The sequence below is a fragment of the Saccopteryx bilineata genome, chromosome 3 (assembly GCF_036850765.1).
Source record: "Saccopteryx bilineata isolate mSacBil1 chromosome 3, mSacBil1_pri_phased_curated, whole genome shotgun sequence".
NCBI lineage: Eukaryota > Metazoa > Chordata > Mammalia > Chiroptera > Emballonuridae > Saccopteryx > Saccopteryx bilineata.
This window is the reverse complement of record NC_089492.1, coordinates 25,919,483-25,936,830: the sequence shown is the minus strand read 5'-3', so window position 1 is coordinate 25,936,830 and position 17,348 is coordinate 25,919,483. Positions and strand designations below refer to the sequence as shown.

The window sequence follows — 17,348 nt, the reverse complement described above, 5'->3', positions numbered from 1 at the left end:
TGGCAAGCAGAACTCAACCGAGAGAGCGCACCAGGATGGGACTCACAGCTCATGGCAGCAGCGCCCAGGACATAGCAAACACTTGACAAATAGCACACTGTCAGACCGTGTGCCTGTATGACAGCAACAATGAAAAGAAAATGGGGCATAATTTTTGTCACAGAACAGTATAGATATAAAGTCACCGTGGCAGTGGGCATGTTGCTAAGAATTTCATTTCTGCCTTGAAACAAGACTTATTTTATTCTAGGTAGATTATCTGAGTGATATTACATTTGAAATCATGTTTGACAAAATATATTTAGCATTTACAGACATACATGGATTGCAAGTTGCTAGCCTCTAGAGATCTTGTTTTATTTCTTTATTTTTATTTTTTAATGGAAATTATTGGGGTGACATTGGTTAATAAAATTATATAGGTGTCAGGTGTACAATTCTATAACACAACTGTATATTGTATTGTGTGTTCACCACCCCAAGTCAGGTTTCCTTCCATCACCATTTACCCCCCCCCCACTCCCTCCCCTAGCCCCCACTTCCCATTCCCTCTGATAATGGAGACCTCATTTTAAATCACATTGTACACATGTTCTCCCCTGTTCCCATTCAAGTGAATTGGTGTAGTCCTTACTGCACATTCCACACTCTTTCCAGGGCAGACAGATGGAAGGAAGAGAATATGGCAGAAAGAAGAAATGAAAAATGGAAATGACATTGAAATAAAAAATAAAGCTGCAAATAAAATCTGGGTCAACTCTTCATGTGTTAGAAAGTCAGCACTGGCAGGCTCTGCCCATATGGCGTTGCTTCTATATTTTTCTTGGCTCAGATGTCACATAGGATTAGTGCAAAAGGAAAAATCCCAGCATGGGTCCTATTTTTATACAGATTAATCAATCATTTCCCATCTCTTCCTCTCCCATCATTCTCCAAACTTTCAACTGAATGAAACTGCTCTCTTTTCAAAATATGTCATTTACTGTACTTGGAACGGAAATCCTTTCAGGAGAGAAAGTGAGCTTAAAATTTGTATCTGGATTTTTAATTGATGCATTTTTAATTTGTTATAAATATTAACTGACTTATGCTATGTGGCCTATCCCCTTTTAACTTACACAACCATTGTGGCGTCCTACATATCTATTGTGTGACTGGCAGCAAAATTAATTGGCAAATATTTCATTGTCTAAGTGTATAGTGATTTAGCAAAATCATATAGCCACACATTTGAAGAGAGAAAACTAATTGTGTATCTCACATTTTGTTAGCTATGTTTTCACATACACCAAATGCCATCATTCCCATAAGAATGTGAAGCACACAGTCAGATTCTTAGTGAGTATTTGATAGGAAATTTTAGAGGCTGAATGTAATCAAACCAAAAACCTATTCAAGCTATTAGCAACAGTTTCTCAGGACTACAAGGCATTGTAAAAATGATGATGATGTATATAGGAATCATAATACAATAGCCACTAATACTTACTGTATGCCATGCACTATTGATTTTTTTGAGTGTGTGACAGAGACAGAGAGAGGGACAGATAGGGACAGACAGACAGGGAGGGAGAGAGATGAGAAGCATCAATTCTTTATTGCAGCTCCCTATTTGTTCATTGATTGCTTTCTCATATGTGCCTTGACTGGAGGGCTATAGCAGACCGAGTGACCCCCTTACTCAAACTAGCGACCTTGGGCTCAAGCTGGTGAGCCTTGCTCAAATCAGATGAGTCCATGCTCAAGCTGGTGACCTCGAGGTTTCAAACCTGGTTTCTCCGTGTCCCAGTCAGACTCTATCCACTGTGCCACCGCCTGGTCAGGCCATGTGCCATTGATTAAGTCATTAAATTTTCAAACCAGCCTATGTCACAGTTACTATTATTATTCAACTTTACAGATGAGAAGAAAGTTTCTGATAGGAGTTCTGATATTTTGAGGTTGGAAAAAAATCCTGTACTCTGCTGGTATTTAGAGACAAACACACTGAGAAAGGAAAATGGGGCTTTACACTGCTAAAGAGATGAAAAACTTTGGAGTAAGTTTCATCAACCTTGTTTCCAGGTCTCCAAAACCATGATCTCCACAGAGTTTATCATGTACCCTTGCTCACCCACTTGATGGAAATTATATTTATAAAATATTAAAGAAAGGCAAGGACCTACAACTTGACCGCAATGAAGAAGTCTGAGCCAGCACAGTCATCAGGACAGTCACACATTCAAAGGGTGGTACCTTTTCACCAATGTAGGCAATTAAAATTGAGCCATGACTAACTTTTGGAAAAGATGACATTACACTGGTCGTCCTTTGCTTACATGGTCACAAGTACAGAAGAATAAAAGAAATTTAGACTCTAGCATGATATTCTGTGCTCACTCTTTAATACAATCAAAATGCATCCCTCTTGTACCAGTACAGTACATGGTTTTTTGTTTAAAGCTGCTTGATGCCAACTATCTACTGTGCACAGTCTAAATCTAAATTGTGCTCAATTTTGAAGTTATTGTGCTGGAGTTGGAATTACCCTATGTATAGTCTTTCACTTGTTTCCACTAGTTAGTTTTAACACCACAGGCATGAATCATTTGCCCAGCAGATAAAAATCACTCTAAGCTGACTCAGATGTTTAACAACACAGCAAACCCTTCACACTCTTGGAAGGTACAGTAAAGAGGAAGTGTTAGATCAAACCAGTGAAGACAAGGAAAACTCTTCCACATCCCACTTCCGTAGACATGAAGAGTTTCAGAATTTCTACTGGATGCCACATGAGAAAAGCAAATTAAAACTGGTAAGAGAGACGTGCTCTGAATAATTTCCATGGTGAACTGGCAGACATGATCACATGAGCAGGCTCTCTCTTGATAATAAACACATCGCGTCTTGGCCTACACAGAGGCCCGCTGCAACCTAACATTCGGTGCCAATTAGCATTAATTGTGGCTGTGCTCGGCTCTCCCCATTGCACACCACCTGGGAAGGCCAGGCTTTGCATTTACAGATGCAGCATGCGAAACTCAGGGTTAAAAGAGCGGTCTTTGTTTTGGCTTCAAATTGCACAGATTCACCTACGACAAGGAGTACTGAAAGCAATAGATGTGTGTATTTTTTAAGAATTTAGTTATAGACTAGGCCGCATCCAGAATATCTGAAAGGCAGCATTGAAAATTTGTTTTCAGACTACAATTTTAGCCTACCGCAACTAACTTTACACACACATGTATGCAAAGAGCATATCCTCTGTGATCCAATATAATTATTTACTTACTGTGACTAAAACTACTTACTTAGAAGGTAAGCTCCGTCGACTTTCATGGCAAATACTGCCTCTGCAAACAGCCTCCCACCACAGGCTGGGGTATGCCTTGTGCAGAAATACTGTGTGTGCAGCTCATCACTGGTGGAGTACAGTCTCAGAGTGGAGTATCCATGGAGACAGAGCCTCCTACATGTGCAGGGCAAGGAAGTTACTCTGCTGGGCACCATAGCAACAGGAGGCAGAGGGAAGGCCAGCCAATCAGGGAAGAGCACAGGAGCTTCTCCCTGGCGACTGCAGCATTTCAAATGAAACCATTGCCCTCATGAATGGACACAAAGCATTTAAAGAAATGCCAGATTGTCAAATAGAAGGAGATGTCTCCACAACAGTCAAGGCTAAGCCTTTGACAATACTGGAGCAAAACATTTAGAATCTTTCTACCGTGATTATATCCCAATGGGCAAGGAAGAAATTACATCAAAACCCCACACATTCCTAAATTTAATTGCAAGCATGTGAAGCTTTGAGGCAAAGGCTTGATGTACTCCATGAATTCCAGCTATTTAAATATGCAAGGCACCTCACAGTGCTGCCCAGAGAGAGGAATAGGAATGATGTTGTGCCCAGAGGAGGAAATAGAATTGGGGGTTCTCTGCGACAGCTGTCTCCATATTCCTTCCAAATAGGTTTGCTTAGAGTAAACACATTTATTAAGACCCCCATTACATCAGAATAATTCTTACTAAGGAGGCATCTGTGACAAAAACAGGACCCATGCTGATTAGTGCATATTCAAACACCTTAAAGTGGTGCTATTCGGAAACTTGCCTCATCTCTCATTTTATAACAGTAAGGACAGTGATCATTTATTGAGCACATACTGTATACCAGGCAAACAGTGTCACTACAAACCCAGCTTCCTGCCAAATGCTGACACTGATTTAAAAAAAATAATAAGGGATGTGCACATTTGCTTTCATGCCATGCAGTATTTATGGGACCAACTCCCCTTCCCCCCACTGCTCTGCAGGTGACCTGGTCCACTCTATTCAAGGTGTAAATATAAGGCAAGGTACCCTCTTCTCACAGTTACCTCCCAGAAAAGAAATCTCTTCCAACGCCTCCTATCATAGCACTCTTTACAATTACCTTCTCTATACAAAAAGTCCTCATTTGAAAAAGATGGCATCTGTCTGAACTTCAATGAGTGCTAGCTGGAGCTGCCTTCAGAGCTCAACTGCTAGGACTGTGTAATAGAAATGGGGGAAAGAAACTGAAAAACAGACTTTTAATTATTCCTGCATGTTGGGCAAATGTATGTTTTGAGTTTGCGCACTTTTATTGTTAAAAAATGGCGCTGGGAAGTGCCAGGTATATGTGATCTGTGAAATTGCAAATTATCTTCCTGCTTGGGAAGGGCCATTGTTTTGCTAATGTTGACTGGAGGAGAGGTCTTTGTGGGCCCAGATAGTTTTGCAGAGAGAAGAAGGAGTAGAGGTAGAGAGAAGCCATGTTTGCAGAGTGAGAGAGAAGAGAATGCAGGGTGCTGAAGAAGAAGCCATGTTGGAAGGGAAAGAGAAGGTGTTCAGATGGGGAACCAGAGCTGAGGAGCTTTTGTGAGCTCCGCTGAGACTGGTGGGGCCTTTGATTCTAGGAGAAACCAGAGAAGATTCTGCTGGTTGTGGAACCAGAGAATGCGTCAGGGCTTTGGGAGCTCTGTATGAAAGGGAAGTGTTTTTCTTGCCTGTGCCTGTTTACTCGTCGGCCGGTGTGAGACTTTAATAAAGGAATGGCCCACCATTTTTTGGCTCCACTGTTTCTTTACCATCTGCCCCAATTCAATGAGAACCTGCATGGGGTTGGCCACAACAGTGGCAGCCTCTGGCCATACACTGAGGTATACATACACAGTTTTTTAAAGATCACTCAAATAGCAAATACAGTCAATGGTGAAGTTGCAGAGATCACAAAACCCCAAGTCCTTTGCTAAGAGAACTCAGGAACTGACTAGCTTTGGGCGTGAAGGATACTCAGATCCATTTACAGGAAGACAGAAGAACCAGGTGTCCCCATGGATGTTGTGACAACCTGCTATTTGTCCTCCAATGTCCTTCTCCAACCTTCTGTTTATTCTTACCATCTCTATTTTGGGCGGGTCTCTATTTACGGTAATTTAACTCAAACACTCATAGGACTTGTTTTAAAAAGATGCACCTGACATGGGATTCAAAACTGCTTTATAGCAAACAAACTGGAAGTGAAGATGATTTGCTCTGGCATAGACATATTAAGTTGAAATGAGATGAGAAAAACTAAATAATTTTTTTATATTAGCTACAATGAATAAAGTCAATGTTTCCAAATTAATAGGAGTCTAACAGTACATGTAATGAAAATAACAAATAAAAATACCCATCAGACATTGATTCATTTATCTCTCTAAAGGTTTACTCTAGTTAGCAAATAAAATAAAACATTTTAAATCTCATTAAGAAAATGGAGTATCTTATGTTCTGTCATATACATTGTATCCAACTAGAGGGTGGGGCAAAAGTAGGTTTACAGTTGTGAGTATGTGAAACCCAGAGGTTATTTTTGTATTAAGTATTCATTAATTATTGTATTATTTTCTAAATGAACCACTGTCTACCTACTTTTGCCCCACCCTACACTTTTCTGTTTTCACGGCCTGCTTCCGAAGCCATCTAAATTTAGAGTACCTGCTTCTAATTTCATCTCTTAATAATCCAGGCTGGAAAGTAGCCAGAAAGATCCCAGACATGTAACTTAAATTATGGCTCTCTTCCAGTGGTGGGATTCAAATATATGATTTCACAATCGGATCTCTGCCCTAATGACAATTTTAAGTATAAAAAATATATATACCGAAAGGTATTTTATTATTTCATGCACTTAATACTTAAATAAGAATAATAAAAGAGGTACAGAAAACTAGATCATATGAGTTTTAAAATATTAATGAAAAAATATTAAATAATATCTGACAAAAAAATAAAACTGTTATTTAAGATATTTCCTTATTGCTTCTTGATTGGCCTCCTCACTTGCACTTTTGGTCACCTATGGAAGGGATGAACATTAATATGGGCACTTAGAATGCACTGTTGCGTAGATGAACGTTAATAAAGAGTAAGGAATGTAAATTTGTGATTTCCACATTGGGTGGCTGCCCAGGCACCCACCTTAGAGAGAACCCTGATTACAAGTGTCATTTTAACACCTGGCTTGCCGAACTCAACCAGAAATTAGGTATAGGTTCTGCCAAACTGGTGCGAACTGGCTGAGTCCCACCACTGCTCTCTTCTCAAAACTCTCCAGTGGCTTCCCATCGCTCTAACACTACAGACCTCACCTGCCACCACCCATCCTCAGTCCTCCCTGAGTCTGCAGGAATATGGCTAAACTCTCAGTTCAAGGGTTATCTCCCTGCCTGACCTGTGGTAGCACAGTAGATAAGGCGTTAACCTGGAATGCTGAGGTTGCTGGTTTGAAACCCTACCCAGTCAAGGCACATAGGAGAGGCAACTACTACAAGTTAATGCTTCCCGCTCCTCTCCCACTTCTCTCTCTCTCTCTCTCTCTCTCTCTCTCTCTCTCTCTCTCTCTCTCTCCTTTCTTTAGAATCAATAAGGTCTTTAAAAAAATTAGAAAAAAGGTCATCTCTCCAGACATTCTCCTGTCCTATGCCCCGGTCACTGTCTACACAACATTGCCTTGTTGTACTTGTCACTATCTGAACTTCAACTTATCTTGCTTATCTGCTTGTGTATCAGCCATCACCTCATGTTCAAGGCAGGCTCCGAGAGAACCTGCCTTTCACTTCTCCACCCTCAGTGCCTGGAACAATGGTGTCAGTGTGCAGCAAAGGCTTTAAACATACTAGTTGAATGAATGAACACAAGCTAGTTGATATACAGCTGGGATGCAAACCTAGGTTTAGCAGAAACCTTACATGTGGGGAAGAGGTATGTACTGCCTTTACACTCTGACATAGTGATCACCTTCCTGCAACGCCACAAATGTTCTAGACTCTGTATCTCAGAATGTAAACCCACTGAGCCAGGTTCCTGAAGCGTGACCTCATTTAACCACAACCTGCATTCGCGGAGCTTGTTGCTGCACCTTGACTGCTGTCAGGGACAGGCTTAGGTGCTAGAAGGCTTTAACTCATTGAGTTACCCCAACGAACATACTATGTTGTTTAACACGGAACTTTTGGTTGATGTCCCTACATACACCAAAATGCCATACACCCAATTTTACTGACAAAGAAGACAGAGAGATCACAGTATGTATCCCCCTGGCTCCTGACCTGTCAGGGAAAGGGCGCAGTTTCTTTATACATAGCCTGGGAGTTCTCTTCTTCTGGGCTCTGGGTAACTCGACCCTCCTCTTGCACCTGAATAATGTGGAATGGCTCCAAGCTATTGCCAATGCCAAGTATGTCACTATATCTCGCTGGAGACCTGCCATTATGCCTCTACCATCACATGCAGACAGTCTCCTCAGTAAACTCTCCTCCTCGACTAGGAAAAGAGATTATACATCTTCATGATATACAGCTCTTGGTTTATACGTCAGTGGGTAAAAGATGTTTCCAGGCTTATTTCTTTTATGCTGGCATTCAATAAATACGCCCAACAGTGGGTGTGTGGTCTGCTGGAGCGTCTGCAGAATGTAGTAAGCGCTTGGCAGGCGCCCAAACCAGTGGCTGGAACACTGTACATGCAGTAAATCCAAGCAGACCCAGGATTTGGATGGTGGTCACCTTTGGGGAGAAGAGGATTATAACGCAATGCTTAGGGAAATACCATAAATGGACCATTTGGCAGCATTATATTGACTGGGGGCATCATCCAAAGCACAGATGGGAGAAAGGCATGAGAATTAATATGTAACCCTGCCATAAACACAAACACTAAGCCCACTCATTACAGTTCAGCTTGATTGTACCGGTCTGGTCTCTGCTGGGGAGAAGTGACAGAGGATGTCATCACCCGCCACAGAACATGCCCTGCTGAATCCTGGGTGAGCATGCCTTCTCTCAAGGTGAAAGAAACTTTCAGAGACCCATTTCAGTATCAGTGCAAATGCTCTTGTTTAAGTTGACTAAGTCTAACGATATGTGTTCACGCTAGGGTTCATGATATACAGGCAGCAATACCCTATGTGCTCAACTTTGTGTATTGCATTGAAGTTACACCAAGGATCATTGATTTTGTTATCAGCAACAGCCAGCATAGTCCACATATGGCCTGTATCAGCTAATTTATAAAAATTAATAAGAATTTTTAGGGCCATACAAACATTAAAGAAAAATAATTTGTCTTCTAGTCACATATCTCTCTAAATCATCACACTCCCCTACTGTCATTAAAATCAATCCTTTGAAGGCAGGCCTTACAACCAGTGCAATGGTTAGGAGTTAGGAGCAAGACTAGTCTGTTTAAAACCCATCGACAAGCTGTGTGACCTTGGAGGAGTTACTTAACCTCTCTGTGTCTCTGTTTCCCAATCTGTAAACTAGGAGACAATGATATCCCTTTCTAGCACTGATGTTAGGGTAAAATGAGTAAAGGGCTTGGAATTTTTCCTGGGATGGTTAGTGCTCAGTAAATATTAGCTAAAATTTTTAAAAATTTAATTTCAGAATATCCTCCAAGCCCACAATTACATGTAATATATCCTTCTAGATACTGTCCTAAGGCTTTCAGTCTCCAGAATAGGTTTTAGCCTTTATTTGAGGCTGGGCTTAGATGCTGCAACACCTATAATTGTAACCATTAGAAAAATAATGTTTTTGCCAAGAATGCACAGTTTCCATATAACCAAAATCTTCTCTTCTGGCACTGAATGTTTAGTATTTTCTACCCTATGAAAATATTTCTAAAATGCTCAAGACATTTTTTTCTGCCCTCATACAACTCCAGCTCCACCGTCACAAGGACTCAATCTGTTTCTAGAACATTGGTTACTGCACTAAAGGGCTACAAAAAGCATTTAAATATTTAAATGCTTTTTAGTGGGCTTTTGTCCACTCATTTATATTTTGCCATCTCTGTTCTCATTGTCAATCAATTATCTGTCAATTTGTACTCTTGTCAGTGACCTAGAGCAAACATTCCTCCTGATTTACATGAACTAGAAAAACACGACAGGACTAGCATTGTGTTTCAGATACACCTAAGTTCAGGGTGAGAGTTTTAAGGGTTTTCTAGTAAATAAAGTGCATCAAATTTGTGACGTATCTATTTTAAGAGCTACTAATGGCCATTATTAACATCTGAGGAATTCCTTGAGTCGGGTAGATGCTAGGCCTTTGCCATTCATTAGTCTATTTAGCCTTCACAACAACCCATTTTACAGGTGCTAACCACAGTTTCAGGACGAAAACAAATAGCTGGAGAGCACACAGTTATAAAGTGACGGTATGAAGACCTGAACCTAGTACGCTGGACTCGGGAATCTGGCGGTCAGAGTGTCCCCCTTCCCCACTTTTCCCCGGGACAGGACAAGTTAGGTAACGCGGGGAGAAGCTGTGCTAGCTCAAAGCTTTCGCCTCTCCTCCCGGCAGCTCAAGTTATGAGGAGAATGGCCTCCCCCAGGTAAGCTGCCTAGCTCGCCTTTCACAGAACTAACTTTGAAGTGAAAGCCATGCTTGTGATAAGATAGGAACACCTGTAGGCTATCGGCTGTGGGCGAAGAACCTCCATCTGTAAGGGAACCAGGGTTGCTCAGTCTCTAACCTACTTGGTTCCCTTCTGGGTTTTCTAGCAAATGCCTCCGAATGTGAGATTTTTTTTTTTCTTTTTAAGGAACCAATCCTCTATTATTGTTGTGAGGTTATTATAGTTCATCTGGCCACCTCTCCGGTTTCAATTGCCTGGGTGGTATCTGATGACAAGGGAATAGTAACTTAGTTTGAATGCTGATAAAATACGGTGACATCTTTCAAATGCAGATTTCGACATTTCAGTTTCTAAATGTGGGTTTATTTTAAATCAAGTGACCCCAACTATTTATTTACTGTTTACCGACCTCCTTAAGCACAGGTGGGTTTTTTTTTCTTTTCACATTTTCTATTTGTTTAAATCCTGTAACTAGTTCCTCTGCTCTGCAGAAAGGATTTGGTGCTTGTATTTGTAAAACAATGACACTGAGTCTTTTTCTTCTCCAGTGTAATATATATTACCCTCAAGTAGTAAATCAAGGCTAAAGGGAGGCTCAGGAATGTCATCTGATGTGCTAGCAATAATCCAATTAGGACTTTCCTTTCTGAGTAAAAAAAAAAATCTTTTCAGGTGAACTGACTGCAAACTAAACACAGGAGGAACACCTGGGAAAGGGAATGTTACCCACGCATTCTTCAAAAAGTTCCCGGTTAGAACACCTTCATTCCTTTCCTTCTAATCTGGACTGTAGGCCAAATTTATCAACGGTATTCTTCCTTAAATCAAAGCTCCCAAGAGCAGGGTGCCACTGAGGCCATCTTGACAACCTCTTTCCAGCACTCCTGCCCCAGTGCACATAATTCCTCGCACAAAGTGGACGCTCCGTTTCTCAATTAAGTATTTATTGCACACCTACTACTATATGACAAACACTATACTGAGCTCTGGAGATTCCATTTCAGTGTTTGCTGAACTGACTCGCGATAAAAGGAAAACGTAAAGCCATTATCCAATTGGACTGTAGGCATGCTTTCCTTTGCTCTTTGGTGGCAATTTTTAATTAAATATGCACAGGCACTGCTAGAAGCCAAAACGACAGAAGGCTCAATGCCTCTAAGTTCCAGAAGGAGTCCCGCTCGGAGGACACTGGGAAGCGGCAGGCTCCGCAGTGCACCCTCCTGAGGGCATTTCAATAACTCCTTTCTGAGCTGAATGGCAGTTTTCCAGAACCTAGAACAGGGGCTAGTCAACCTTTTTATACCTACCGCCCACTTTTGTATCTCTGTTAGTAGTAAAATTTTCTAACCGCCCATCAGTTCCACAGAAATGGTGATTTATAAAGTAGGGAAGTAACTTTACTTGATAAAATTTATAAAGCAGAGTTACAGCAAGTTAAAGCACATAATAATACTTACTTACCAAGTACTTTATGTCAGATTTTCACTAAGTTTGGCAGAATAAATCTTTATAAAACAATGTACTATATAGTTAAATCTATCTTTTTATTTATACTTTGGTTGCTCTGCTACCGCCCACCATGAAAGCTGGAATGTCCAGTAGTGGGCAGTAGGGACCAGGCTGACTACCACAGATCTAGAACAACGAACCTAAAATTAAATGGGCTCATGTTATTTAATGTCCAAGGGAACCCCGAGCATCTGTCTAAGAGACACTAATTGCTTGCTATTTTAATAAAGTGCTATTGGTTCTAATGAGACAATTTATTTTTAAAAAAATAGAGCATGCGCCAAAGTCAGTTTGGGCTGAGGAGAGATGGCCCCTTGGGGCTAGGGAAGAGGTGGAACATTTTAACCTGACAGCAGAGTCTTCTCGTGGTAAACAGATGAGGTCTCTGTGTTTTATAAATTTTGGAGTCAGCCAGGGGCCTCATTTCCAGGATTTCCTCTCTTCACATTTATGTGACTGACAGGTTTACTCTGCTGAGAGTTCAGAGAACTATAGGTCATGGTGCAGATTTTTCTTTCTTTTTTTTTTTTTAGGTGAGAGGAGAGGAGATAGTGAGGCAGACTCTCACATGCACCCTGACCGGGATCCACTGGACAACTCTTGAGTACCGACCGAGCTATGTACTGCGACTGAGGCTGATGCACTCTAATAAGGCCATCCTCAGTGCCTGGTGCCACACTCAAACCAATCAAGCCATTGGCTGCGAGAGAGGAAGAGGGAGACAAGAAGGAGAGGGAGGGGGGAAGAAGCAGATGGTGGCTTCTCCTGTGTGCCCCGACCAGGGAATCGAACCCAGGACATCCATATGCCAGGCCAATGTGCTGCCCACTGATCCACCAGCCAGGGCCAGACTTTTCTAAATAGTACAAAGAGCTTACTGCACAGAACTGAGTCCCATTCAAACTCCTGAGCAACTTTTTCAGTGATTACATTAGGAATTATAGTCGACTAAAAAATAAACTTTAGGGATCCCTTTGACCTTGGACAAATGCAAATAAATAAAAACATCCCAAGGTCCTTACCAGATCAGGTGATATTCATACCTCTGAGCAATGAAATTAGAAGTAGTTGACGAAAGTGGTGTTTCCGAGTCTGCTTCTAGGCAAGGGTTATTAAATTAAGATTCATAAGTCCTGGTAAAGGAGATTGATGAAATCTCAGAAACAGTATGCAATGTTTTGTGCATATGGGCATTCTTCTGGAGTATGGGTCCATGGCCTTCATGATTCTCAAAAGATCCAAGAATCAGAACAGAATTAAGAACAATGATTCTTTTTTCCTTCCTTTCTTCCTTCCTTCCTGCATTTTTCTTCCTCTCTCTTTTTTTTTTTTTTTTGTCTGTATTTTTTTCATGAAGACTTAAGGCCTTAAACATTCTCAGAAGGACAAGTGGCTGATCCTTTTTATTAAGTGAGAGGCAGGGAAGCAGAGAGATAGACTCCCTCATGCCCTCTGAGCAGGATCCACCTGGCAAGCCCCCTACTGGGCGATGCTTTGCCCATCTGGGGCCGCTGCTCTGTTGCTCAGCAACCAAGCTATTTTAGTGCCTAAGAAAGGCCATGGTGCCATCCTCAGTGCCCAGGGCCAACTTGCTCAAACCACTCAAGCCATGGCTGCAGTAGGAGAAGAGAGAGTACAAGAGAGAGAAGGGGGAAGGAGAAGGGGTGGAGAAGCAGATGGTCGCTTCTCCTCTGTGCCATGACTGGGAATCAAACCTGGGACTTCCACATGCTGGGCCAACATTCTACTGCTGAGCTAACTGGCCAGGGCAAGTTTTAATTCTTATGTTAAAATAAATCTTCTTTATTATGTGTACTGAAAACAGGGAAAGTCAGTGATAATCTTAACTACCATTTAAACTTGGTTTGTTCTTTTTGCACTGCACTGGTCTTCTGTTTCACTGTTTCTTTGTACTATCATCACTGTAAAGTGGTTTTAGCATGACTGGTGGATATTTTGGTTCATAATTTGGGGTGGATAACAAAAATGAAGTAATTTCGGTTTGCATTCAAATCTTACATTACTTTCACATGCAATCCATAAAGCTGATATTATTTCCAGCACCATCTGCTCTTCTCAATTCCAGAATCACCTTTGCTGTTGAAGTCAATGAGTGTTGAATGAACCCCCAATATGTACCAACCTTGCATGCTAGGAGTAAAAAAAAAAAGAGGATGGCAGAGCTCCTGCTCTTAACCTACACCCCACATGTTAGAGAAGCAGTTTTTATTGGTGATAACTCCCAGCTTAAAAAAAAATTAGCTGACCAAGTGGTGGCACAGCATTGACCTGGGATGCTTAAGACCCAGGTTTGAAATCCAGAGGTCGCCAGCTTGAGCATGGGCTAATCTGGCTTGAGCATGGGCTAATCTGGCTTGAGCATGGGTTCATCATCTTGAGTGTGGGATCATAGACATGACCCCATGGTCTCTGGCTTGAGCCCAATATCACTGGGTTGAGCCCAAGATCGCTGGCTTGAGCAAGGGGTTACTAGCTCTGCTGTAGCCCCTGGTCAAGGCACATATAAGAAAGCAATCAATGAACAACTAAAAGTGCCACAATAATGAGTTGATGCTTTTAGTCTCTCTCCCTTTCTGTCTGTCTATCTCTGTCTGTCAACCCCCCTCTTAGGAATATATCAAAGAAGACATACAAAAGGCCAATGAGCACATGAGGAGACACTCATCATCATTAGCTATCAGTGTTTAAATTAAAAAGCACAATGAAATACCACTTCACACTTACCAGAATGGCTATAACAAAAAAGACAGGCAATAACAACTGCTAACAAGGATGTATGGGGAGAGATTGGAACCCTCAAACACTATTTTTTTTTTTTCATTTTTCTGAAGTTGGAAACAGGGAGAGACAGTCAGACAGACTCCCGCATGCGCCTGACCGGGATCCACCTGGCACGCCCACCATGGGGCGACGCTCTGCCCACCAGGGGGCGATGCTCTGCCCATCCTGGGCGTCGCCATATTGCAACCAGAGCCACTCTAGCGCCTGAGGCAGAGGCCACAGAGCCATCCCCAGCGCCTGGGCCATCTTTGCTCCAATGGAGCCTTGGCTGTGGGAGGGGAAGAGAGAGACAGAGAGGAAAGCGCAGCGGAGGGGTGGAGAAGCAAATGGGCGCTTCTCCTGTGTGCCCTGGCCGGGAAGCGAACCCGGGTCCTCCGCACGCTAGGCCGACGCTCTACCGCTGAGCCAACCGGCCAGGGCCTCAAACACTATTGGTGGGTATGTAACCTGGCACAGCCTGGAAAAGAGTTTGGCAGTTCCTCAAAGAGTTAAATATAGAGTCTCCATATGATTCAACAATTTTATTCCCAGGTAATATACCCTAGAGAAATAAATGCATGTTCACACAAAAACCTGCACATGAATGTTCATAGCACATTATTCATAATAGCCAGAAAGTAGAAAAACCCAAATGTCCATCACTAAGATTGGAGAAACAAAATGTGGTCTATCACAACAGGGGAAGCTGAAGGAGTATTAGTGAGAGGGTGCCTGGGAGCTCTGTATTCTCCACTCAATTTTTCTATAAACCTAAATTTGCTTTAAAAGAAAAAGCTATTAAAAATGTAGTATATCAACACACAAGAATATTATTGAGCCAAAATAGTGAAAAGTACTAATACATGCTACATTGAAGAACCTTGATGATATTATGCTAAGTGAAAGAAGCCAAATGCTAAAGGCCACATATTTGCATGAGATGTCCAGAATGGGCAGGCCCATAGAGACAGAGACTGGGGTAGTGTTGCCAGGGGCTGGGGGAGGGGAGAGTGCCACATCATTGCTAACGGGTAGGAGGTTTCTCAGGGGCAGTGATAACAAATGTTCTGGAATTGGACCGCGGTGACGTTTGCACAACCTTTTGAATATACTGAGAACAATTGAATTGTACACTTTGAAGGTGTGAATTTTATGGCATGTGAATTAATATTAAATATTAAAAAAAGGACAATTGAGCTGGGGAAGAGAGGGAGGAAGTGCTTGCCCTTGGGTTTTGAGGGGAAGCAGAGTTTTCCCACCCAAAACATGCTTTTTGGAGAAATTTATTATTTTAAGCTCATTATTTTTAAGAACCAAAAGAGTCAAGAAGAGCCTTTTATTTCCCCCTCATCTGCCTAAAAGAATTCGGATATAAAAAACCTGCCTAAAGGAAGGGAGCTGTCACCTTGGCATGATATAAATTAAGTGTGGCAGACAGGGAGAAGCCTGCGAAGTCTGCTTGTTAGACCCTCTTCCATGTCCCGTTGTTTCTGGGTGGCCTCTCAAGAAATTTGTTTATCAAATATTTGCTCTTTCTTATCCACCTGTGAACTGCTTACTTTCCTTTTAAAGTCCCAGACCCCTGCTCCTTAGTCCAGAAGGGCACATAGCCTCAGCTACCTCATTCATCCTGGGGTCCCATTTTCTTAGGGAACCACCAAATGTACATACATGATAAGTTTGGTCATTTTCTCCTGTTAATCTGGCTCATGTCAATTTGATTATTAGTCCAGCCAGAAGCACTTAGAAGAGTAGAAGAAAATTATTTTTCTCCCACACAGTACAAAAGGTAATGGCTTTATTTCATGTCGATAATTGTATGACATTCTTTACCTCATTGTCTCTGTCCTAAGTATTGAGGGTGCCCAACACTCTTCTAACAATAACTGTCTTTCTCTTTTATATGCTGTCTTCCCTGCTGTGTATTCTTCCCTTTCTTTTTTAGATGATTCCAAAGCAATGGATTATTAACAAGTTCATCATGACTAGCATTTATCAGGAGCCTAAGACACAGGGGATTTGTTTTTCACAGTGTAAATCTTGCTCTAAGACTAAACGACATTCTTCTCTTTGGTTGACTAAATGCAAAATGAAGAATAATCCATTAAGATATGCTGTGCAAATCAATTAATCGGGAACAACAAAAGCAGACAGAGATGGAAGATGACACAGGACCTCCCAAGGGAAAAGAACACCTGACCAAGCTTTGGATCCTTTGAAATAAAGCTGTCTATAGCTTCTTGCACAATAATGTCACTACCAAACAAAAATTAGAAGACAATTGCAAGGACTGAGGACTCAAGCAAGCTATTGATCTGTCTTTTCAGGCTCATAGATATGTATAGCATAACTGTGGATGTTAAAGAAAATAATGCAATATAGAGAGGTTGGTTCACAACGCTCATGTCCTTTTATGTTGAAGTTAGAACTTCAGTTTTACTAAAACTATAGTTTCTCATTTATTATATATATTTCTGAGATATAAAATACTTACTTATATATTGCAAATCCTGAGAATTCACCTTTTTTGATGTTGATGGCACCTCACCCAATACAATAATAATTTCCATTTCATCTCATAGCTTTTAATATTTTGTAATTCTTGAACATCTGTATATATATACATGCACATAACATCTAATTCATATATATATACATGCACATAACATCTAATTCATATTTCAATCTTTAGAAGTAAATAAAATAATAAGGTTAGCAAGTATGCCCAGCCCAAAAGATCGGCATCAAGATAACCTATTCTATTCATAATTTGTCACCACTTTAGATGGTAGAAAGTAATTAATTTTTCCTTTTTCTTTTTCCAAGTGAGAGTAAGGGAGATAGAGAGACAAACTCCCACATGCTCCCCGACCAGGATCCACCTGGCAAGCCCCGTCTGGGGCCGATGCTTTGCCCATCGAGGGCCATGCTTGCAACTGAGCTATTTTTAGTGCCTGAAGCAGAGGCTCCACCAAGCCATTCTCAGCACCCTGGGCTGATGTGCTCAAATCAATAGCCATGGCTGCAGGAAGGAAGAGAGAAAGAGAGAGAGAGATAAAGAAGGAGGAGAAGGAGGGAAGGAGAAGCAGATGGTTGCTTCTTCTGGGTGCCCTGACTGGGAATCAAACCCAGGACTTCCACATGCT

General features: G+C 41.5%; 1 protein-coding gene across 4 annotated transcripts in view; it reads right to left on the bottom strand.

Annotated features, from left to right (window-relative positions):
• Window positions 1-17,348, bottom strand: part of SYBU (syntabulin) — a 123,773-nt gene that overhangs the window by 33,450 nt on the left and 72,975 nt on the right. The window contains exon 1 of one of the 4 annotated variants that reach the window (XM_066265804.1): window positions 3,291-3,361. The exons of the other annotated variants lie outside the window; for them this stretch is intronic. Coding sequence (XP_066121901.1) covers window positions 3,291-3,318 — 28 coding nt within the window. The 5' untranslated portion in view covers window positions 3,319-3,361. Of the gene's footprint in view, window positions 1-3,290; window positions 3,362-17,348 lie in introns of those variants that run through there. 4 annotated transcript variants of the gene reach the window in all.